Here is a 23,533-nt window from a genome sequence, read left to right as displayed (position 1 = left end):
ATCCCCAACGTTTCAGTTATAAAAAAGAATAAGTTTTAACTTCTTGTTGAATTTATACAATTTTGAACAATCTGGTAAACTCCTAATTATATTAGAAAAATGGGATACTGAAAAAGTATTTTCTGGCCAAAAGAAACCCCCCAAAACTACTGCATAAATATAGTTCAGAACCACTAGTTGCATTTCAGAATGGTTGATAAAAGGGGAAACTTGGAAACTTTTGTATCAACATCATGCATTTAACCCATTGTCTGCTGCTACCATATGTCACACATCACATATTTTCCTTTAGGCTGATGAAGTAGCATCTTCCTTTAGATTTTTCCACTGATATTTGTAATGTTTCATTTGCAAATATATATAATATATATATGAAGTGTAGGTTAGATAGTGTATTTATACTGTACATAGTTGATAGACTTAGTAATATCGATATTCATAGACATTTTAGTCTGTACCTGAAGTCAATGTCATTGGATGGTTGCAAAATACCCAGTCCTGCACGGGATTGATCTAAAGAAGGACACGGCACGTTACTGTCAACAAGATTTATCTCAAAATAGGAAAATACTAAAACCAAAAATTGTTTAATTTCATGGACTGCAAATAACCTGCCAGGGCATTTTGCTATTCCTGCCCCAAATGGCATATAATAATACTTCAACTTGCGACCGTTGCGGTAGAAGTCAGTCTTCTCTTCTTTGTTCTCATTGAGATAGCGATCATATTTGAATGTCTGTAATAAAACCCACAGAGAAGTTACTTGATATCCAAATACCTCCAAGGGCTGGGTAATGCTATTAAGACACAAAATGCGGGCTGGGAGGGAATTGCCTCTGGCAGTGTTGTGCAAGACAGTTTTTCTGCATTTTGGAATGTGTGGCCCCTGAGAAATTCTGGCCTGTGGGACAGTATAATCTCAGGACCTTTGCTAGAGTTGAGCTGGTGAATCTTTTTGGTATCTTTTCTTCTCTGACCCATTAAAATAAGCATTACAACTTGCATCATAGTTGACGCATCAGAATTTGAGCAGTGATCATTCCATATCTTTGGGAAAATACTACCCTTGTCCTCCCTCGATCTCCCCACAGTGATAACCTTTCTGTATCGAGGAAAGCAAAAAGTTGAAGGCTGTCTTGGGTTTCCAGCCCAGTCTTGGGTTTCCAGCCCAGTTTTTGGTTATAGCAAATCATGTTATTCAGATAGACAGTGCTTGCACTGGCTTTACTTTTTCTCTTGCCCATCTTTAAGTATCCATGTGTTAAGAACAGACTGTCTGGAGTGTAACAGTGACTCAGTTGTGGGGCACTCCTGATAAATGATCTGTTGAATGGCATGTTAGCTTCTGCCCGAGCTCAGAACGTAATGCACTATGATAAATACTTACCAAGGGATCAGCATAGATTTCTGGATCAAAATGCAACAGTTGAGGATAAAGAGCTACAATATCATCCTTGCGAATGTTGTAAAAACCGTTCTCTAAATGCAAAGTGAAATCCTCCTTAGCAACTCGGAAAGTCATGGATGCACTCGATAGCCTCATTGCCTCCTTGATGATGCTATCTATAGGCAGAGGAAAAGAAATGGTTACCATAGAAACAGTATGTATACGTCCATGAGGGAGCTTATGTATTTTGAGCTATTCAAATCCACCATCAGACCTTATTGAGAAATAATTTAACAGAACTTTACAAATGCCTAAGAAAGTATCTTCTTCATTTTTTGTTGGCGTTATTATCCTTTTTGCAGATTAGACTAAGAACATAATCTTCTTTCCCATAGAAAAATATTTAGAGCTGATGCAACATAATATTTGAAAGTAAAACAGGCTTTTATACTGAGGTAAAGGCAAAACTGAGAAAATAACCTTCTGTAATGGGATATAAAATTTGACAACACCTTTTTTATTTGATCTTAAGTAAACAAAGTATTGTTCTGAATTACCCATGGGTGTCCAATGCTATGTAGTTGTGCAACAGTATTCGGACATCCCCTTACCCAGGAAAAGTGCTATTCATGTGAATTAATATTGCCAGGACCAGTTCTGATTCTGGTAAGAATGATAGTTAGCCACTGATAAGGAACAAATAGATGTTTGTTCTGGTTTCGACTGGTTGACAGTAATCCCATAGCAAGTATTATTTTGGGAACTAATAGAAGATATTGAAAATTGTGGGGCAATTTCTGGTACTCCTGAATAAAATAGTTATACCTAGCACTGGCATATTATCCAGCTGCTTTCGGTTCAATGAAATATAGTTGCCATCTAAGCTGATCTTCTCTCCAGCACTTTCTAAAACACTTTGCACTTCTTCGGTAGCAGCTCTCATTGCTTCTGGATTCCTAAAATCAAAAAAAGAAGTGTAAAGTAGTCTTAGGAGTGGTATAAAAACAGGTTTTGCCATTCGTTTTCATCCTGACTAAAATTTGGTTTGTAAGCTGAAAAAATTTCTAACATGGCAGTGTTGCAGCAAGATCTACTTATGCCCTCACACTGTTTGATGTCTTGGCAAAGGCGCAATAGCTGCAAAAAAGGAAAAGAACACTATTTGATTCTGTCTCCAGTGACAATGGGACAGAACTAATGAGCGTAACACAGACAATAAACAGTGATGTCAGCAATACCAGGAATAAGAAATCAGAAACAATCAGTCATAGATTAGGAAGGAGCCTTACAGCAGCTGCAAGATTTAAAAAAGAGATCATATATAGATCAGTTTTATAACATCACTTTCCTAGATGATGTCCTATTCTATGGCAATATATTATGTCTAACTGAAAATTCTTAATACTAAAAGACATAGTATCCTCTGCTGTCTAGATTTTCTTATAGAATATCTATAAGCCATGGTGAAATATGTATAGATAATAATACAGAACGCGACAGTTTCATTGTTATGAATGCATATTTGGGGCATTAAATGACTTCAAGGCCAGGAGCTTTAAGCCAGTGCATTCATAGAACGAAACGTACCAAAAATCTTCAATTATTAGCATCAGTGGGTAGATATGAAAGTGCAAGACAGAAATTTAGATGAATACCCAAGAGGTAGTCATGTAGGGCTAAATTATGCAAGTTTAGATTCACTCCAAAATGGACATTTGATTGTTTTATCTGAACTGTGCACTCCTCTCATGAGTTACAAGCTCAGCAGATGCCATTTACACTGCAGCTATCTAAACTTAGGAAAATACTATATTGGAAAATCTAGTCTGGAAGTTTAGGAAAGGAGTAAGAATCCTGAACCACTTAGGGTTTGAATGCCTATCCTTCTCCCAAGGAATTCAGACATATCTCAGGTGAATCTCAAATGTTTGGCCTAAAACATCATGCATTATTTGTACAATATTTTGGTGATCACTCCTCATGCTGCCACAAAGGCTTTATCCTCAAATAGAAAAGCACTGCTGCAGTGAGGGTGAAGAAAGCAGAAAGCAGCAGGGAAGTGCCATTTTAGTATTGTTGCGTAACTGCTGTAACCTCAGTAGGATCTATCAACATATAAACTATTTTCTACTAAATATCTATCACTACAACAATGAAGTTAAAGCTTGTTTTGCGTGCTTTAGAGAGATGATCTAAAAAGATCTGATTATACTGGGAGAGCCTTCAATACAATTAGTATTCTGACTGCAACCAGCACTTTTAATGTCGTATCATATAGGCTTACTCCAAAACGTTTTTTTACAAAGCGTATTACATTCTACTTTCTACTGCTAGGATTCAAAGTGTTGCCCCAGAGTAGTATTTTTTGAAAAGCATCTATGGAATTGCCACCAGTCGTACCACCACTGCTTGGTCTGAGACAAGTGAGGGGGTTTTCTGCAGAAGTCCAGAACAGCTTGTCACTTGTGTTATTGTTGGCTGAAGCAGCGGAATTTGTCCATAGTAGTGAACTGGCTTCTGAAAGACAATAAACATTATTCTTCTCATTTGGAAGCAAGAAACGTTGGGACTTACTTGAGAAGGTAAAATAAGGTCCAAAAAGTGGCAGGAATGGTGTTAGCTTGCGAGGCCCAGAGCACTGCCACGTGGGTCTTTGCTTTTTCCATGTCATCAAAGGTTGACAGAGTGTCATTCAGGAACATGCGGAGCATGACGAGCTCGGAGAGGTTGTCCCTTTTCAGGAGGTTCTTGTGGAGCAGAGCCTCTCCCAGCTTCTCGCGGGCACTGTGGGCACTCTTGAATAGATGGATAGGCAGCCCTGCCACAAGGGCTGGGAAGATCCTATCAAATTCCTTGAAGTTTTCAAGGGCATTTAGGATATGAGCTCTCTCCGTTTCCCGCTTTGATAGATTTTTGTCATGATTTGGATTAAATTCTTTACCAAAAAGTGTTAAAAAGCCAGATTCAAACATCACCTGACAACAGAATGTATAAAGTCCTTCTGTAACCCAGGTGTTAGGCTGAAATTTAGATGCTCTTGACTGCAGCATTACGTATTGTAGATTTTCCATCATTGCTTCGATGAGGGCATCTAAGGCATTACCTTGAAGTGTTCTAATGAAGGTATGATGAAAATTTTCAGTGGTGTTTCCTTCTGCTGGGTCAATGCTACCATGCCCAAAAGCCTGTTACAAAATAAATTATGTGCATGATAAATAAGACCTGCAATGACTTTGACGACAAAGCCTAATAGAAATTAAAGCCAAAGTATAAATTCACAGCTTACTAGAGGAAAGTATGATAAGGACTGCAGAAATTAAAGCCAAAACACGTCATAGCTAACCACTGGGCAGCATCAGATGGACTACGAATACTAGAAGCAGTACTTTCTAAGCAAACCAAAGCAGCTAAGTAGGCAAATGAAAATAAGAGTGAACAGATGCTCACAGATAAATGGATGTGGTTACATAAAACATCAGTCAGCTCCCACTGACATCAAAAGGAGCCTGTTTGCTTACTTCAATAAGAGTTTGATAGACCTTCTACTGTGTTGCATCTCATGTTGAGACAGTAGGACCTAATCTTCCATAGTGGTAAGAATCTCCTGAAGAAAGCTTAAGCTTCAGCAAACTATATATAATTTGCAGAAGGTTCTAACTGTGTTTCTCCTATAGCAATTTGGGATACTGCCTTGCTAAATGTATTTCTTGGATAATCCAAATCACTTTCTTTCCATTAAGGAAAAAGAAAAAGAAAAAAAAGCCCTCAAGATTTAAAAGTGCAAAAAAGTGAAAATTATATTTCAAATTAGTAGCTATGCTACAGGGATTAACTAAGCACTGTCTGTCCTGCCAGCACGTTAGATATTAAAACCATTTTTAAAGTGGTACCTTGGCAGAAGTAGCAAAATGGAACTTTTTCCAGTCCAAGTATTTTCCCTGGCGCATCAGTGAATGATATGAAAAAGGGTCAGTGAGGAAATGAATATATTTCCCTGCTACTTGGCAAGTGAAAATGTGGCCATGCTTCTTCTGTTTTTCCCTGAGGAATTCAAGGGGGTTGGCACCAAACTGCAAGGCACAGCCCAGGTATGGAAGGAACCCATTTTCAAGCGGTGGCTCTCCTTGGCGCCTACAAAACAAAAAGCTGAGCTTAGAAGTATGTATCAAGATCACTTATCCAAAGCTACCAAGTAAAATGGCAATGGGGGAGTTTTGATACTTAATTTCTGTTGCTGTTGACAAGTAATTTCTTCCCCTTTTGAAGAATAAGTCAATCGTGAAGTGTATGTTAGTCAAAAAAGAATAACAGCCTGCATTACAATAAGCATGACAGAACACAGTTTCACTATCTCACTTTTCCCTAGGTTAAATTTGTTTGTTTTGCTTGTTTAAATGTGGCATTGTTGCCTCTAGCTAACATGCACAGATCCATAATTGTCTCATAAATGCTTTTCATTAATATTGTGTGAAACATAATGATATCCACAAATCAATTTGAACTCCAAGAGGAATTGCCTTTTGAGTGTAGAAAGGTTGTTATTACTGGCAGATCTCACTTGGACCCAATCCCACTGAAAACAGTGGGAAATTTGCCATGATCTTCACTAAGCATAACATTTCGTCTTTCAAGCAAATTGTCATTAAGCCCATGCCTTATGTTAAGCATATGCTTAAAATGAAGTACATGTTTAAATGATGCTTTTCATTCTCACAGTCAAAAAAGTGCTTTCCTGCAGAAAGTCACCATGGCTGCTAAGATAACTTTCAGATAACTCTTTTCCTCTGGTATGTTCTTGATGGTTATGATTATATGAGGTTAAATATTTTTACTTTTTTTGTTGAACTTTTAATAGGAAAACAAGAAAATGATTGCTGAAAAATACAAAATTATAACAGAATCATAGAAGCCCTAGTTGAAAGGGACCTTTAAAGGTCATCTAGTCCAACTCCCCTGCATTGAGCAGGGAAACCTACAGCTACATCAGGATGCTCAGAGCCCCATCCAGCCTGACCTTGAAAGTCTCCAAGGATGGGGTACCCACCACATCTCTGGGCCACCTGTGCCAGTACCTCAGCACCCTCACTATAAAGGACTTTTTCTTTATATCCAACCTAAATCTCTCCTCTTTAAGTTTGAAGCCATTTCCCCTTGTTCAATCACCACAGACTGTGCTAAAGAGTCTGCACCCTTCTTTCTTGTAGCTCCCCTTTATATACTGATAAGCAAATAACTTGCTCACATAGGACAGATTGATAATCGGAAATATTTCTAAGTAGGTATTAAACTAAGTAGATAGAAGCAGGTATTAGCTAATTAGCTATGATTAGAATACACTAAGCCCAGTGCTTTAGCAAAACAGAGCACACATATTAATATTTTATTTAGCTCATTTTTGCATTGATTTCTATCGACATCTACCTCAAAGAACTAACTCACTATTATTACAAGTCTGTACAAATTCTATCGTAACATAAGTCTCTCAAAAGATATAACTACAGTGTTTCCCATGTTATCCTGCATTTATCCAGCCACATTTATCCATCTGATAATCTTCAGATTACACTCATTTTAGTCACATGCACAGTATGTTTGAAAGAAGCAAAGAACAGTTATATACTAAGATGCATTTACAAATGGATTCCTTACCTCCTCCTCCGCCTCCCAAAAAGAAACCAAAAACTGCAACAGACTATTATCACTGTTCCCCAGATCCATGGTGTTATGAACATTTCTGGTAGTGCCCCAAAACTTCCAAGTGGAAAACCTGCTAACTATCACTATGGCAGAAAAGGTGACTGAGAATGATGTGGAGTGACCGGTCACATTTTATATACGGTAGATGCACCGCTGCATTTAATGGCACTCAGTCAACCTAGCAAGCTATTGATTAACCATTTCTGGACGAAGCCCGCTTTGTCTCTGCTCTGACATCTTTCTGCAGAGTTCTTCACTGGACTGATGTGGACAGTTGCAGACATGGCCTTGAGCTGATATCAGGTATCAGAAGTGGTTCCAAAGTAATCGAACAGCTGTAATAGTTGATAATTTGAAGGCCTCTCAGGTGTGTTCTCATCTATCCTGCAGATTTACCAATTACAGTCTATAGTTCAAGTTTAGCAATAAATTAAATGGCTGCTGACAGATGTTCAGCGGAGTCAGGCTGGGTAAATGATGGGTGCAGTTCATGTTGTCCTTTGGCTGCCAGCCTGCCCATTCTCTCCTTTTTCTTTTGTGTGGATTTACCTGGCTGCAGTGCGCTGCTGCGAGACGGAGTGGGAGAGATTTGGCTGTGGGTAAAAGGATGGACTTATTCCTCTAAGCATGTTTCTCTACTAGAAAGAATGAAATACGTCTTATGTAACGCAGAGCAAGGGAAAAGAAAACAGATTTAGATCATTACACTGCTTTTTTTTTTTTCTTCTTTTTTTTTTTTCCTTTTCCCCTCAGTGTCTTTGGATCTCCAAATTGCCTTTTACCTTTCCATTTAATTCTTCTGCTTTCTGCCCTTGCCTCAAGCTGTACAGTACCATTTCAGCCAATTTAACAGCTTTGGAATATGACCTCTGATCCTGTGTTAGGGAAACTTTGAGGAACATATTGAATTTTCAGCGCCCAGATCAACCAAGACTCTCTTCTTTTTTTAATTTCCTTTGATTGACTCCTTTCTGTTTAAATAATATCCATATGTAACCACTTTCTCTGATCTGAGTTCTGCCATAGATCAAGAAAGTGGGCACCTCTCCTGTGAGGAAAGGCTGACACTGAGCTGGGCCTGTTCAGCCTGGAGAACAGGAGGTTCATCATTGTCTGTAAATACCTGACAGGGAGGTGCAGAGAGGATGGATCCAGGCTCATTTCAGTGGTGCCCAGTGCCAGGACAAGAGGCAGTAGGCACAAATTGGAACACAGGGAACACAGGAGTTCCCTCTGAATACCAGACAGCACTTCTGTGATGTGCAAGTGATGGAGCACCAGTATGGAGCACCTCTGCCCAGAGGGTGTGGAGTCTTTTCCTTGGAGATCTTCAGCAGGTGCCTGTGCAGCCTGCTCTGGGCGTCCCTGCTCAAGTGAGGGTTGGGCCAGATAAACCCTGAGGTGCATTCAAACCTCAGTAATTCTGTGACTCTGTGATAGCTTGTCCATACGTTGCTAAGACTTTTCTAATTCTCCACTTGCTGTGGTCTAGCTCCAGTGGGCAGCTAATTACCACACTGCCATTTGTTCTCTCTGCCCAAGTGGGATAGGGGAGAGAATTAGAAAGCGAGAACTTCTGGGTTGAGATAAAGAGCCGCAGTTCCTTCAGAGGTTTTCCTACTCTGTCATGGACTTATCCACAGCCACAGACAATTTAAAGTATACCTGACCTATTGCGGACTTATTAATGGGCCTCATCTTTAGAGGTATATCTGCTGCACCATGGATTTATCCACAGCCACGGTTGCTTTGAGGTGTACCTGGCACAGTCTTTTCCACTGGCCACGGTCCTTCTGGACACCTGCTGTGTTGTGGTCTTATCCATGGACACAGACACTTTGTTGTGGTATTCTGGTATGGCTTTATCCCCAGATATTCTATGGGCTTTGCAAGGTGTGTAGCTGCTGCAGCATGAATTTCTCCATGGCCACAGACAATTTAGGTGTTCTTGCTTCAGAGTGGACTTATCTGTGGCCAAAAATGCTTTGGGGCATACATGCTCCCATGTGGGCTCATCTACAGGTAGCAGTCCCTCTGAGTTGAGCTCAGTCTGGAGTCCCAGCCTGTCCAGTGCAACAGCACAGGGACAGCAGTGATGACCCAGCCATCTGCCAGCCCAGGCTTGTGGCCTTGGCTGTTATCAAAATGTTCCCAGGCACAGAAAGCAACATGATAAGAAGTAGAGGACAAGGCAGAAGCCAAATCAGCCACTAGCAACCACTGGTCCATAACATACAGTAAGGCAAGCAAGCTGCATGACAAGTAGAGGAGCTTGCCAATTAGCAGCTAATCTGCTATAGTATCTGTAAATTTGATCTAACACACTTCACACACCAATCAAATCTGTTGCTGTCTCAAACCCTTCATGCCCCACGTTGGCCACCAAAAAGGACTGCTGTGGTTTAATCCTGGCAGGCAGCTCAGCACCACCTACCTGCTCACTCATTCTCTCCAGATGAGGATGGGAGGGAGAATTGGAAAGCTCCTTCTGGGCACCAGCCACTTTTGTTCTGATATTTGCTTTTATCAGTTATCACAAATCCTAGAGTTGTTCCACTACTCAAATAAAAAGAAATTGCCCAGAAACTTCATCTACTCATGTTGTATACTGCTCTGAATGCTATTTGCAAATTTCTTATACCCCAATTTCATACCTTTCCATTTTAAAACTCAAAATCCTTTCAATTTCATTACTCCCAGGCTTCAAGCCTTTCCCTCGCTCACTTCTATCATTACAAGCTGAAAAGATTATAAACTGAGATGTACCCTCTGTGTCTGCACAATATGTATGCTGTTCTCCAGCACCTTGGCAACAGAACCTTCCCAAGTGACATTCCATTCAAGAGTTGACTAAATTCTACCTGCAGTGTGACTTAATTAGTTAGGGGGGGAAGTGCAGTCAAAAGGCTTAGGGCAGGGAGATCTGGGAGAAGATCCTGAAAAACAGATTTGCATGGGAAGAAAGCCATGAATTGCATTGCTATTAGTAGAGCAGCAGCAAGCAGCAGAATCTGTTTCAGCAGGAACACGAGATATATGTGTACAGAATACAATAAACCATGAATGATGAATCACACTAGCTATGATAATTTCTTGGCTATTTATTCTTCAATATTACCATTAATTAGGACACCCCCAAGAGCAGATCCCCATTGTGACATGTGCTATGGAAGTATATTTCTCTCCTGAAACCATTTCCAATACAGCCAATGCAGAGTGGCTAGGAGAACAATGTGAGAGACACATCATGTTAACTCAAAAGAAAAGTGACCTAGATGGCAAAGGGAAGGAAAAGAGTCAAGAAGAATTGGGTGGGAAAGAAGACTGCATACAGAGGGGACCTACTACAAAGAGCAAAGAGAGACTGGAGCAAAAAGTCTGCTAGCTCTGGGCTGGAGGTAATCCAGGCATGAAGTAACTGCTGGGGACATTCCAGCTGCCCAAAGGTCAGCACTAGGAGTACTCCTGGACATGCTCCTATTTGGTAGAGAATATGTCTGGCTTCTCCCTGCTGTTTTCCCTCAAGGCTAAGCTGTGGGGAGTAGGAGAGCACTTTCGGTGCTCAAAAAAGAGTAAAAGGATAATCCAAGATGAATGTAGTAATCATTAAACAGAAATCTCCTCTTGTGGTTTATCTAAAGTCTTCAAGAAAATTAAGGAAAAACTAATGGAAGCTATGCTGCTTTTTAATTGAAATGAACAAATGCCATGACAAGAGTTGTTGGATGACCACTGGAAAAAAAAAAAGGGCACAGCTATGTTATTTCTATCGTGATGCTATTTTAACCACTTAAGATTAAACTTTTTTCCCTTACAGTGAATGTTCCAACTTTGGCTTGGCTATAGCACCTGGCATTGAGCCATTGAGGAGGCAGATCAGCAGCATATAGCAATGTCTCACTGGTCATGTGGGGTCTAATACCTTTCTGAGGAACACTCTTGGGTTTTATTCCTTTTTCAGCCTCACTCTTTTCTCAGTTTTTGTTGAGGTCCCTACAGCCATGTGACAAAACAGTAAGGATTTGAATACTTTGCCAGGGTGTGCCATGTCAAGCACAGCACTGAAGGAATTAAGCTGAAAATCTAGTAGATGGAAATACTGCCCTCGTGTCAAACCAAGGTAGGCAGTGAAGCAAATGCTGTTATTTTGGAGGCAATTTTTAAATTTCTAAACTGAAGGAAAAAAAAAAGCTTTACAGCACTAAAGTTTGCCCTCACTTAATCTGAAAGCCACCTCCTTTCACATCCGCTCAAGATCTGGTCTCCTACTTCACTTACTTTTAAGCACAGGTGTTTCTTATATTTTCCTAGAAAAATTGTTTTTTCCATCAGCTGAAAATAGCTTCTTTTAACAGAGTCACTCTATAAAATTCACGCTTGGCATTTTCTGTTTCTGTTATGGGAAATTTCAGTTCTGAGTGTCATCTTTGACTACGCACTGTCATTTCGTCATCCTAAACAGCTATGATCACTTTATTATGTTTGCATTTGATTCTTACTGCATGTCTAGGTCTCAGACCTCTCATTTCCAAACACCACTAAACAAGAAAGTAGGAAGTTTTGTCAGCTTTGTGTCTAACACCCCACAATACTGTTTATCCAGCATCAGATACCTGTGGCTCCTCACACACTGCCTTTTCCCTACATGATCTGGGTAGTCGTACTGCAATGTGATGAGTGTATCACTTACAGATATTACCCTGCTGCCACAACAGGAGTAATTTCTCTAAAACTGCCAACCTTTTTTGATTTGCTCATGTGTAGCAGTATTAAAAGTGAAACCATTTTTAGACAGAGAACAGGACTTGCTTTGCGGCCTATTTTAAATAATTGCATTTTTTCTTTTTCTTCCTGAGGAAAATTAAATGTGCCTCCTCTTTTCCATTTAAGAAACCTGTAGGTTGCAGCACTGTTGATAAATAACTATTATAGCCCTCTTGGGCCAATGACACCAACACAAATAAAGCACCGCTTATGCCTGTTTTGGCTGTACACCTTTTACGAATAGAGGAAAAACTGAACAGTGCATTTAACGGTAGTTAAAGGAAAATGGAAAACATTTTAACAACTGCCCAGTGTGCGCAGTGGCTACCAGGAGCACCCTTGTCTGTCACCTCTGTTCCAGCCTGCAAAGTATTTTTGGTCATGAACTCACTCCATGGATTCAGTGCTGCTCCCATGAAGCAAACAGGCTCAGCTTCACTTCTGGAGAGGAACTGCTGTGATTCCTGAAGCCTGAGAGAACCTCCTGGCTTGCTGCGTACAGCCGCATGGAAACAGCTCGCTATCCACCTAACCAGCTTCATCTCTGTTGCAGCTCTATGGTTTTAATTAGTCATGACCCACACACGGTACTTAAATAGACAATAATCGACAGGCCAAGCTAAGGTTAATAGTTTTTTTTTTTTTTCCCAGGGTTGCTGATGTCTCCATAACTCAGGGGTACTGGAGCACATCAGGGTGTGACTGAGTTACAGAAGGCTGCTGAGTGCAATTGCCTGTAAATAGCAATGCTGTACACAGTGAACTAAAGCCTCTTTATTCAGTGGAAGTCAATAAGAGGTACACCCTGTTAAAAAAACAATTGACTTTTTTCCCCTTGAGTGTGTTGTGAGATCTGGGTTAGTGGTTTTCACCAGCAGATAGAAAATAAAGAAACTGCACAAAATGCAACACTGCAGCACAGCAGCAGTTGGCAGAGCAATGTGGGCTGACACAGTGCAGCCTGAAGGTGCCATCACAGCTAGGAAATGCTACTGAAACGTATAAAAAAAATTTCAGAAAGCTCCAGCAATATGAAAGGAAAGCATACACAAGAAATGTAGGAATCCCTAAGTACAGCTGCCTGTAGTGCTAGAAAATTGCTAATAAATAATTAAATATCACCACCTACTGGTAAACCTCCTCGACTGGCACTTGTGTGCTGTGCTCCAGAGCAGGCACTGAGCTTTGCCAGTCGGTGTTTCCTGTTTCTATAAAACAAAACTGGCATTCATCTTATGTACCTATGTATTTGTCTTTGTGTTTAAATATAATTATAGATTGTTTGAGAGCTATTTTTGGGGAAGAGAGATTTAGGTTGGCTCATGCCCGGATGTTCTGTAGGCAGCACTGCCTGCATTGATGTGATGAGTAACATCGCTGAAGATCCCCAGGGCCAAAGTGTAAACCTGACTTACACAGGGTAACTGGGAATTTTGCTGTTGATTTCAACAGAATTAATGCTTTACTGTTCTACAGCCATTAGTAGCAGCTCTTTTTAGAGAGGACTGCCAGCTATCATCACATAGCTCCTACAATGAGAGGAGAGTCTAGAAACTGAAGATCCAGCATCAGTGTTGACATGACACGACTATCATATGCCTAGAAACTAATTTAAATCATCAGCCCCTCTTCCACACACCACTGGCTCACACTTTGGAAAGCATCAGTGATGTTCCATGCACAGACAAGACAACACTGGCTGACACATCTGCTAACAACAGCTAGCCCTGATCTCCCACCATGGCACACCATCACCCAGCCTGACCTCACTGCAATTTTCCAGAGACCAATACTGGTTCCTGGATGTACTCAGGCAAAGAACTGCCCCTGCAGGGAGCCTTAATGGCAGCCAAGCCATTCAGTTTTAAGCCTCATCTGCATTGCACTCCAGACTTTATGTTCTTCCCCTTAAGGAAAACTTAGTACTAGGAAATGGAATTATGACCCTTCTCAGTCCCATCTTTCTCCACCATGCTAGAGCTCTGTTGTAAGAGCATAAACTAGTTGCTGTTATCAGTGGATCATTCCAGAAATGTAGTATCTTCCTTAAAGAGACTGTAACCCCAGAAATAAATCTAGCAGATCCCAGCCTGGACCTTATGCTGATGGAAATGGTGAAAGTCTTGTAGACCTGAATAAAAATACAGCAAAAAGAGACCAAAAAAGAACTGAAATTTTAAACTGGAAAAGGGTAGATTTAGACTAGACATTAGGAAGAAAATTTTTATTGTGAGGGTGGGGAGACACTGAAACAGGCTGCACGTGATGTTGTGGATGGCCCCTCCCTGCAAGCATTCAAGGCCAGGCTGGATGGGGCTTTGAGCAACCTGGCCTAGAGGGAGGTGTCCCAGCCTATAGCAGGGGGTTGGAACTAGATGATCTTAAAGGTCTCTTCCAACCCAAACACTTCTATGATTCTATGAAAATAATAATAAGTATTCCATGGGAAATAATGCCAATCAGTTTAGGATTTTAATAATCTAAATAATCTACAGTAATTTCATGATACTAGAATATAACGCTACAATTCTATTTTAATTATGGTTGTTCAAAGGGCAGATTTTGCCTACACTGCAGTCTGCCTTCTGCAAAATTTGTGAGTCATCTCACTCCAGAGAAGTGCTGTGTTCAGATTTCCTTTACTTCTCTTCCCTGCTGTAGATTGTCTGAAAAGAAATACAATACTTTTGTAATAGGAACCTTTGTAACACCTTTGAACCTGTAATTTCTTTCATTATGAAGAACTGTGCATGTACAATGTATTGTATTTGCAATACAATAGATCATAAAGTTGGGCAGGTGTGGAAACCAAGCAATTTGCATCCTGTTTAAGGACAATTGCCCCAAACATTGCAATAGCGATATGGATGGATGCTTCCTTTACTGAATAAGTTAATGTGTACATCTCAGAGCATCTTCCGAATGTGCTCACATATCAGATAATGATAGGAATGATTGCTTACACCATATCACTTCATTTCCTCTCTGGAATTTTCTTTGGCAATGTCAAGTAGAAAATTTTGTAACCTTTCCCTCAAATGATAGATCTTGCTATACCACTATTTTTCCTTTAGTATCAACCATCTCAAACTAGATCTCATTAACAAATATGACCTTTCTTTCATTTCAATGAATTTTAACAATATGCTGCATGCTGACTTGACAGTTTTCCTTAAAATAGTAGAGGTGCTACAGGAAGTACTGAGCTTTTGTTTGCTGGCAAAAAAAAAAAAAAAGAATATTAAGATTTAAGGGGTTTTTTGTTTGTTTGTTTTGTTTTGTTTTTGTCTAGGTATCACAGAGAAGAAACAGAAAAGAAAGAGGGCAGATATGAAAGTGGGTAAGTAGGGAAAGGAAACGAATACTGGATGCAAAATAAGCCACAAGGAGCTTACTACTATTTACTACTGCTTTTTACTACAGGGCTTACTAGTACACAACCAGTGAGCATCTTCCTAGAGCTATCTTTTTTTTCCCAGTTGGTCAGTTTATTTGTATCATTTGTTATCAAAACACTAAGCAGAGAGAAAGCAAAGCTCAGATGCAGTTACAAAAAATGATACTAATGCAAAAAAAATATATATATATTTGGAGAAAGGTATTTGGGTGACATGCTAGTAGAAAATGTGCAACCATTTTGAAGAACATGACAAGCTATTCTGGACTGGCCCAGCAGATGGAGCAGGGAATGCAACAGCACTTTCATCCTGCTTTTCTTCACTTTTGTTCTCTTTTTTTTCCTTCCTCTTTTTTTTTTTTTTTTTTTTACAAATAAAAAATAAACAAGTGCACAATTTTCCTCTCTCCCACATATCATTGTGGCTTACTACTTGCTCTTTTGCAACTTGACGTGTGTACTCATCTTCCTGAGTTATCCAGCTCTGAAGTGTAGCTTTTCACGTTCCTTGCTCTATCAAACTCACAACTTGCTTTTACATCCCCATTTAGAAGACACGGAGACTGGGATGTTGAAAGATCCTTAGCCATCCAATATCATGTCAGCAAAAGCAGACTGAAATAACAGGAGTGGATCTCTAGAGTCAACCAGTGCCGAAGACCTGCTGTCTATCCTTACATATACATACTTTTGCCACCTTCACATCGCTCATTGGCTAAATGTACCGACTGCTCATCAGCAGAACAGACTAGATGTTGTCCTGTATTACCAAGGTTTACATTCATCTCAAACAGAAAAAAAAAACACAAAAAATGATGCCCTTTGTGAAATCCAATTCTGCCTCACCCGAGGCAAATTCTCTTTGCACTCCTGATCCAAACAAAAATGCTGAAATAGTTATGCACAAGTTTACACATACACACATATATAAGACCCTCCCCCTTTCTACTTTCGTATGCAGGTATGTATGTATCCCTCCACTGTCAAACAAAAGATAAAAAGCCTTTAATTCTACTCAGTCTGAAACCACAATTAGCCTGGCTAAGCAAATCGACGCAAAGTCTCCAAACAAGCAGACAGGCTCACCCACCAACAGGAAAATGCCCAAACTATTCACCAACAGATATACTGGCTGGTTTAGCAGATACCTAAAATGGAGACTGTAGGATAGTAAAAGAGAAAGATAGTTTTGCTGTTTCCCTATCCCCTCAAAGGCAGATATCTCAGTGAAATATATTTGTTTCTAGCTTTAATAAGATAGAAGGCAGCTGCAGTGCTTGGGCAATGTAGTAGGAGAAGGCAGAGACTGGCTGGCCAGTTTTGTAAAGCAGTGGGCAGGCATGTAAGAAAATAGTGAAAAATAGTTAGTGATGTCCATGAGAAGTTACTTTGTGAGAAGGATGGCATCTTCAGAACCATTACAGCAATTTTCATCTTCTCTATACAAGTGCTGGTATCTCTTTGGATATGTGTCTGGTCCTACATCACAGGCTTGTGCCACTTTGGCAAACCACACATCAGGTTGCTGAGAGGTTGGCTGCTTGCTTGTTTTGTTCCTGAAGCAATCAGTCTGTGCAGTGGTATCCTCCATTGCTGCAGTAAGGAAGGAAACTAAAGGGTTTCCCACCTTACTGGCAGGATGCTCTGTAAGAATTGGAAACCAGCATGGGACCTGTGGTCAAAGTGAGGACCCTTCCTATGGGCTGTAGCTGCTGATCTGAAGGGAGATAGGCCAGAAGGGAATTTATAGTTGGAAGTCATCTATGAGTTGCCCTTGATGGTGGCTCTTGTGGCCATTTCGGCATTGGTGAAGTCTTCCATCAGTTTAAGCAATGGAGAAACTGAATGTGGGGTACTCTGTGACTGATCCACATTTTTCTCATCCAAGGAAAAATGCAGTTTTCCTTCTCATATTAGAATTGCTTGAATATTATATTCTCCCCACCTCTATGTGCTACTCTCTATTTTACAGTATTTGTTGGAGGACTAATAGAGCGATTCAGCGATGATGTTTATTTGTATATTGCAATAGAAATCTGCCAGTCATAGCTGGAGTCATTTTCTGTGATATATTTCTCATAGTGATCATATTTGTATCTATATGCAAGTTTTCATATTTTAATTTTGTTTGTCTAAAAGAAGCTTTGGCGGGGAACAATGTCTTCACTGTGTAGAAGAAAGGAAAAGGAAGACGTTGTTATAACAGACGTGATATGAAAGCATCTTGAAAGTGTGAGGCTGCTCAACCATCCAGATGAGATTAAAAAGAGATTAATATGGAACAACACAAACAAGTTGTCTAAATCACAGCCCACTAGCTTTACATGTGAATCAGCCTTCTGGCCTAAAAAAATTTAACTGAAACTGAATGCAGATGGCTAATGTGAAAAACTATTGATCTTTGCTAAAATTTAATATGTAATTTGATTTTCATCTACCAGAATTGCTGTAATACTGTATTTTACTCAGCTCTGCCTATATGTTTTTATGTATACATTTAACTTATGTAAGCTAAAAACAAAGATCTAACTATTATGGCTTTACTTCACAAATGGAAAGACTTAAACCATAACAGTAAAAGAAATACACAAAATGAACGTGGTACTGCAGGAAGAAAAAAGTGATAGAAGATGGATGACAGGTAGATGTTACAGAGAACAGGAGGTTAAGAGAAAACATAAGGTAAAAGCCAAGAACAGCGAAACAGCTGGAAAGTTTACAAGTGGGAACCGATTATTGCTTCTCCCAACAAATCAATAAACATGAGCGCTCCAGGAGCCACATGGCTCTTACAAGACTCAAATCTTGTAAGTTAAGCAGGTTGTGTGCAGTCAGACATAGGGTGGCGGACTTCCAGAAAAACCCGTGCTGCAGAAAGCATGTGACTTGCTGAGTCAGTGTGGAGACAGCTCCCCAGAAAAGCGAGGGCACTGTGCTGCCTGCACAGCAATCCCTCCAATGAGACACAGGCACCGTGAGCGTTGGGCCACTAAGGGCAAATCCTGTTCCCAGGGCTGTCTCCTCCAAAACTGTCAGGTTAGCCCAGGGGGAGCAAAGACTTCCAGCTGTGATAGGTGAACCTTGCCAAAGGAGACAGAATCATTGTTGGCATCAGCTCTTCTCTGCCTCCTTCGCTTGCTGGCACCATTCCCACAACAAAAGAAGAGCACCTGACTGCATCTTGGCCACCCCAGCTTGAAGGCTGGTGTCTGGTCAAATTTATGCTCAGCCTGTTTTAAGACAAAATGCCAGATTCCCATTCAGGCAGCTGTGCTCCTGCTTCCTTGTGCCACCAACACTCCTGCTCTGCGTTAGTAGGCTCACTGTGCTTCCCACAGTGAAGTTTACCTTGTCACTGCATGGGCATTTTTCAGTTGGTAGCACTCAAACCTATCTAAATTCTGTCTGTGCTTTCATTTTTGACTGGCTCCAGTGTTTCTCTGTGACCCAGTAAAAGCAGAACACTGAGGTAAGGCCTGCCAGGCTATGTTGTCTGCATACTTTGAGTGCAGATGGACATGTCTGTAGTCCTCCAGTCCGGCATCACTCTTCATCAAAAACACAATTTCACCAGATGTACCTAACTTAGAGACCAGGGCCTGTGCTAGACAGTCTCTGATGTGAATGTACAACATGTTCAGTTAAAGACACTGAGAAAAAGGAACAAAAGCATTGAATTCCAGAGCAAGCAGTGCTAACAGTTAAACTGCTTTTTACTGTGAAATATATGCCTCTGCTCCTACTGCTTAGAACACTAAAACAAAGAACACAGAAAGCCAGATGTCAGAGAAGAGCTGTGGAGTTTATTTCAACCCCTTCCACCAAACTCCTGTCTGTGGTGTGGGTGCAGAAAAAGCACAGACCCTCCCACCTGAGGCCTGCATCCACCCCTTCCCAGGGCACCTTGCTGCATCCTCCTGAACTCAGGGTCTCCTTTTAAGAAGCCTGTAGCCTGCATGATCACTGCTTCATTTGCTGCAGGGGCTGAGAGGTGTCTAATGAGCAAGGAGGAAGGATCATGGCCAGAGAGGGATGTCTCCAGGCTCCTGCACTGGGGCGAATGCTGCTCCTTGCTTTCACATAGGCGATAAACAAGTTCTCCTGCCAGGCTCTTCTCAAGCAGCTGCTGTGTTTTCATCGCTCTCCAGCCGCCCTGCAGGAAGCCCTGAAGGCTCATTTGGAGAAGTGTTGGGCACACGCGGCCCAGAGTGAGTACAGGAAGGTATCCATTTAATAAACAATCCTCAGTACACGAAATAAAAGCTTATAGAACTGGAAGCTCATTGTAATGCACTGTGAGCATGCTAGAGTGAAATGCCTTGACTCTCTGCCCATACGTTGGGAGTTAGAACAGAAAATAAATCGGTAATTGTTTGCACAGTACTCAGACACTGGAGTGTTACTTAGAAAAGACTGTGACAACATTAGCATTTCCATCTTTACAGCAGTCTGAATAGCAGGCAGGAAATCAGGCATGAAACTGCAAACTGAGCAGTGGAAAATCATACATTCCCTGAGCCCCATCCGGCTGCGACATGGTGGGGGACAGCGGGAATAATATGTCATGTCATCCGCCGAAGGTGGCTTGGGAGTCAAAAACAAAGCAGCCTTGGCAGTTCTAATTCCTCCAGCTTCTAATGTTAAGCACGTAAACTCGGTGAGGTTCCTGTGGTGTAATTTATCCTACAGAGAACATAAATTTATGGTGACATTCTTGTTTCTCTACACAAAAATTCTTATGTAAGAAGTCTAGAGGTGAATTGGTACAGCCCAGTGTGACGCAGCAGTTACGTATGTTGGTTTGGGGCTGGTTTGTTCAAGAAGTACAAACAACACGTCAGGATACTCCTTGCTCATTGCACACAGCTTGGAGCAGAGCCAGTTAATACTCTCACAACTATCCCAGGAACAGAACCACTCCGGAGCAATTATTCCTCTTCCAATAATGACAGGGTGCTGCCTGCATAACTTGTACACGCTTTCAGTGATCATCTGTCATTTTTCATTGTTGAATGGGTGGAGAATTTCCTAGCAAACAAAAGCACAGTTTGTTCCCAGCTTCAAAGGAAAAATATGACTTTTGAGGTAACTATTTCACATTATTTTATTAAGATTTTTGCAGCTGCAGAGACTGATATCAATCAGTAGGTGACTTCCATTATTCTTTAAAAGTTGGCACACGTCTGGGAAAAAGAAAAAAAACAGCAGAAAAGAAATAGTATATCGACAATGGAACATTATCATGCTATTGTCTTTGAGTGTTCTAATTTCAACAACCATCTGATGACTTCCCCTATTTTTTCCACTACTCTCAAACAATAGATACAGTCTTGGAATCTTTTTTGAACACAGCTCAGGAACTAATCAAGAGCAGTTTGGGCCTTTTACCTCTGACTCCTTTAGGCTCCCCAGTCTCGGTGGCAATCTTGGAAAGGGAGATCTTCTAAAACCTGTTCTTAAGCATGGCCACATCCTCATACTGTTCTTCAAAATCATTAGTGAAGTTAGTGCTTGGAGATGAAGGTGGTGAGATTAATTTTTATTACTGGAGCTACTGCCTGTAGCTTGGATTTTGATAGTGCACAAAAAGCACACTCAACAAACAACAGACTACACAGAGCTGATTGTCTTGGCCAGGGCATCACCATAAAGAATGAATGTTCATCCACTGCAGTCTGACAAATGCTACCAGCTTGATAGTATAAGTCTCAAAATATCATGACAAGGGATGAAGTAATTCAGAAAATAGCAAGTAACAAGCTCCCTTTCTGGAGGTAAGAATAGTGTCTCTGCAAAGAGAAGGGCATTTGATGCCAAAAGAAAAGAAAATATTGCCTTTCTGTTAGACCAATGTCCAGCAGAACTGCACCACTAGGAGAGCAGTGTATGGCATGCCTGCTATCCCCATGCTAGAAAGGCACTACCATGGTCTTGGTGCTCCAGAGTGAGTATGGGGCTTCACTGCAAGGGGCTCACTGTGGGACAAAACAATACATCCCCTTCTGAGGTTTAAGCACTGTAAATCTTTCACTGCACTTCTGTGAAAATTCACTTTTGGCTGTGCGGAAAATTAAGCAGTACAAAAGCAGTAATCATCTGTCATTATTAAACCAGAACTTCTTCCCTGCTCAGAAGGCACTAGCACAGGGTTTTTGAGAATGTATACCCCAAGCCCCAAATTGCACTTCATAACTGTTTAGTGATTCTGTTGCATGACTCAGTAGCCAATGGTTCAGATGTCCACAAAAGAAGGCGGGAGGCCTGGGTGATAGATTTGGAAAGAGCAGCTGGAGAATGGCTGCTACCCCTGCACTAAGCACTGTTGCAAGGGCTGCTAATTTGCTGCACACTCCACTGTGCTCACTGAAGATGCTGACAACAGGAGAAAATCTAGAAACTTACCAGAGAATCACAGAATATTTTGAGTTGGATCATCAAGCTCAACTCCTGACTCTACACAACACCAAGCAAAATCTATGTCTGAGAGCACTGTCTAAACACTTCTTGAACTCCAGCAGCTTCAGGCTGTGCCCATTACTCTGGGAGCCAGTTCCATGGTGAAGGTTCTCTGGTTCTCTGGTGAAGGACCTTTTCCTTTACCTCCACCTGACCCTCCCCTGGCACAGCTCCATGCGGTTCCCTCAGGTTCTGTCAGTGTCACCAGAAAGCACAGATGAACGCTGCCCTCTGCTCCCCTTATGAGGAAGATATGAGAACAGGAAAACAAAAATCTCCATTCAGTGTGATGTTTTGTGAGATGCAATTGTGAGTGTATGGGCAGTTCAAATGATGAAACAGAAGAAAAGGAATCACCCTTCCTTCTCAATCCTATTTCTTCCTTCTCCTCCTCTCCCCTGTTCCACGTGCACCCTCCCTTCCCTTGCTCTAGCTGGTGCTGGTGAAAGCTCGCTGGCCCAGCAGAATAACATTCCTGTATTTTGGTGGATTTGAGTTGTGCTGGAACAGAGTTGAGGTGTCCCACGGAAGAGCCTGAGCACTGCAAAGACTGGCTGAGGAGCAGCCGGCAGCTGCAAGGCAGGAGGAAGGAGCTGGAGGCAGGCACTGATCTCCTCCTGTGGGACTGGAAGGTTCAATAAAGATTAAACACCTTCATTGAACGCCCAGGTTTCTGGAGATAAGATTTATGGAGCTCAGCACATCCAGTTGCTCATCTGATAAAGAAGGTTTACAGTCAAACAGCATAGCTAAGAAGGATTTTTCAAGGCTGAACACTGTGGTAGAGAGGTTAATGCTATTATGGATTATGGTAATTAGGTACAAAAGCCTTCCTAACTCACACAGAACTTCTCTGCCATGGGTATACTCTATGTCATGGTTTCTCTGAGTGTATTTCTCTAGATGTGCTCCTCTTCCAGGAAGCATTGCTAGGCAAAGTCTTGTGCTGCAGGTGCTGTGACTGCAGTAGCCTCTGTGATGGATGCATGACGAAGGAAAACAGAAACCAAAATTTGAAAAAGAACAAAAACAAAACAAAAAAAACAACCTTTAACTGATACAACGCAGCAAAATGAACTTTGTTAAAGGAAAAGAAATATTAAAAAAGGAAAATGTTCAGGAGCGAGGCGTGCGTGCTTTGCCGCGGGCTGGATCCCCTCAAGGAGGCAGACCAACCGCAGCCCCGCGCTCCCCTCACTCCGAACCCCGCAGCCTCCGCCTTCCATCGCCACGACCGAAAAATCTTAGCCCCTCAGCCCCCGGCCCCGGCGGTTCCGCCTCCCCGGCCGGCAGCTCCCCCGCCCTCGGAGCATGCGCAGAGCCCGGCCAGCTCTGCCGCCGCCCCCGCTCCCCTCATAGCGGCGCCGCCGGGAGTTGAGCGAGCCACTGCTGTTCTTCTGTGCGCTGGCTCTTTCCTCGACGGCCGAGCCGGAGGTACGAGGGGGCCTCTTTCTCTTTCGGCAGCTTCCCGCTCTCCTTTGTGGGCCCGAGCGGCGCCCCTTCCCCGGTGGTGTGTGAGGAGGGGGTGGGGAGTCTGCGAGCGTGGTGCTGGGCACGGCGGGCGGGGGGAGAGACCGCAGTGGGACGGGTGGCGGGCCCCGGCGGGAGGAGAAGCTGCGAGGCCGGCCTTGCCTGCGGGGGAATGATTTCGCCGTTCCCTGTGGTGGAAACACTGTGCGTCCTCCGCTCCCGCGGCGCCCCGAGCAGCCATTTCGTGGGGCTGCGGCGTGCCCGCCGCTGGGAGCCCCTCCCGAGGGCTCGTCCGGCCGCCGTGACCGAGCGGAGAAACAAACGCTGTGTGCTTTGGCATCCGTTCTCCGCCTTGGGTTCGC

The 23,533-nt window shown here is 42.0% G+C and overlaps 1 protein-coding gene across 1 annotated transcript; it reads right to left on the bottom strand.

Annotated features, from left to right (window-relative positions):
- Window positions 1–436: 436 nt before the first annotated feature.
- On the bottom strand, window positions 437–7,119 carry CYP7A1 (cytochrome P450 family 7 subfamily A member 1; the record flags this gene model as incomplete). The annotated part of the gene is made up of 6 exons (XM_079533297.1): window positions 437–736; window positions 1,388–1,563; window positions 2,213–2,343; window positions 3,962–4,572; window positions 5,278–5,518; window positions 7,037–7,119. The coding sequence occupies 6 exons, from the start codon at window positions 7,117–7,119 to the stop codon at window positions 437–439; spliced, it is 1,542 nt and encodes a 513-aa protein (XP_079389423.1).
- Window positions 7,120–23,533: the final 16,414 nt, after the last annotated feature.

This window comes from Tetrao urogallus (genome assembly GCF_951394365.1).
Source record: "Tetrao urogallus genome assembly, chromosome: 3".
Lineage (NCBI taxonomy): Eukaryota > Metazoa > Chordata > Aves > Galliformes > Phasianidae > Tetrao > Tetrao urogallus.
The sequence above is the reverse complement of the archived record's forward strand: the minus strand, read 5'-3'. Positions and strand labels throughout refer to the sequence as shown.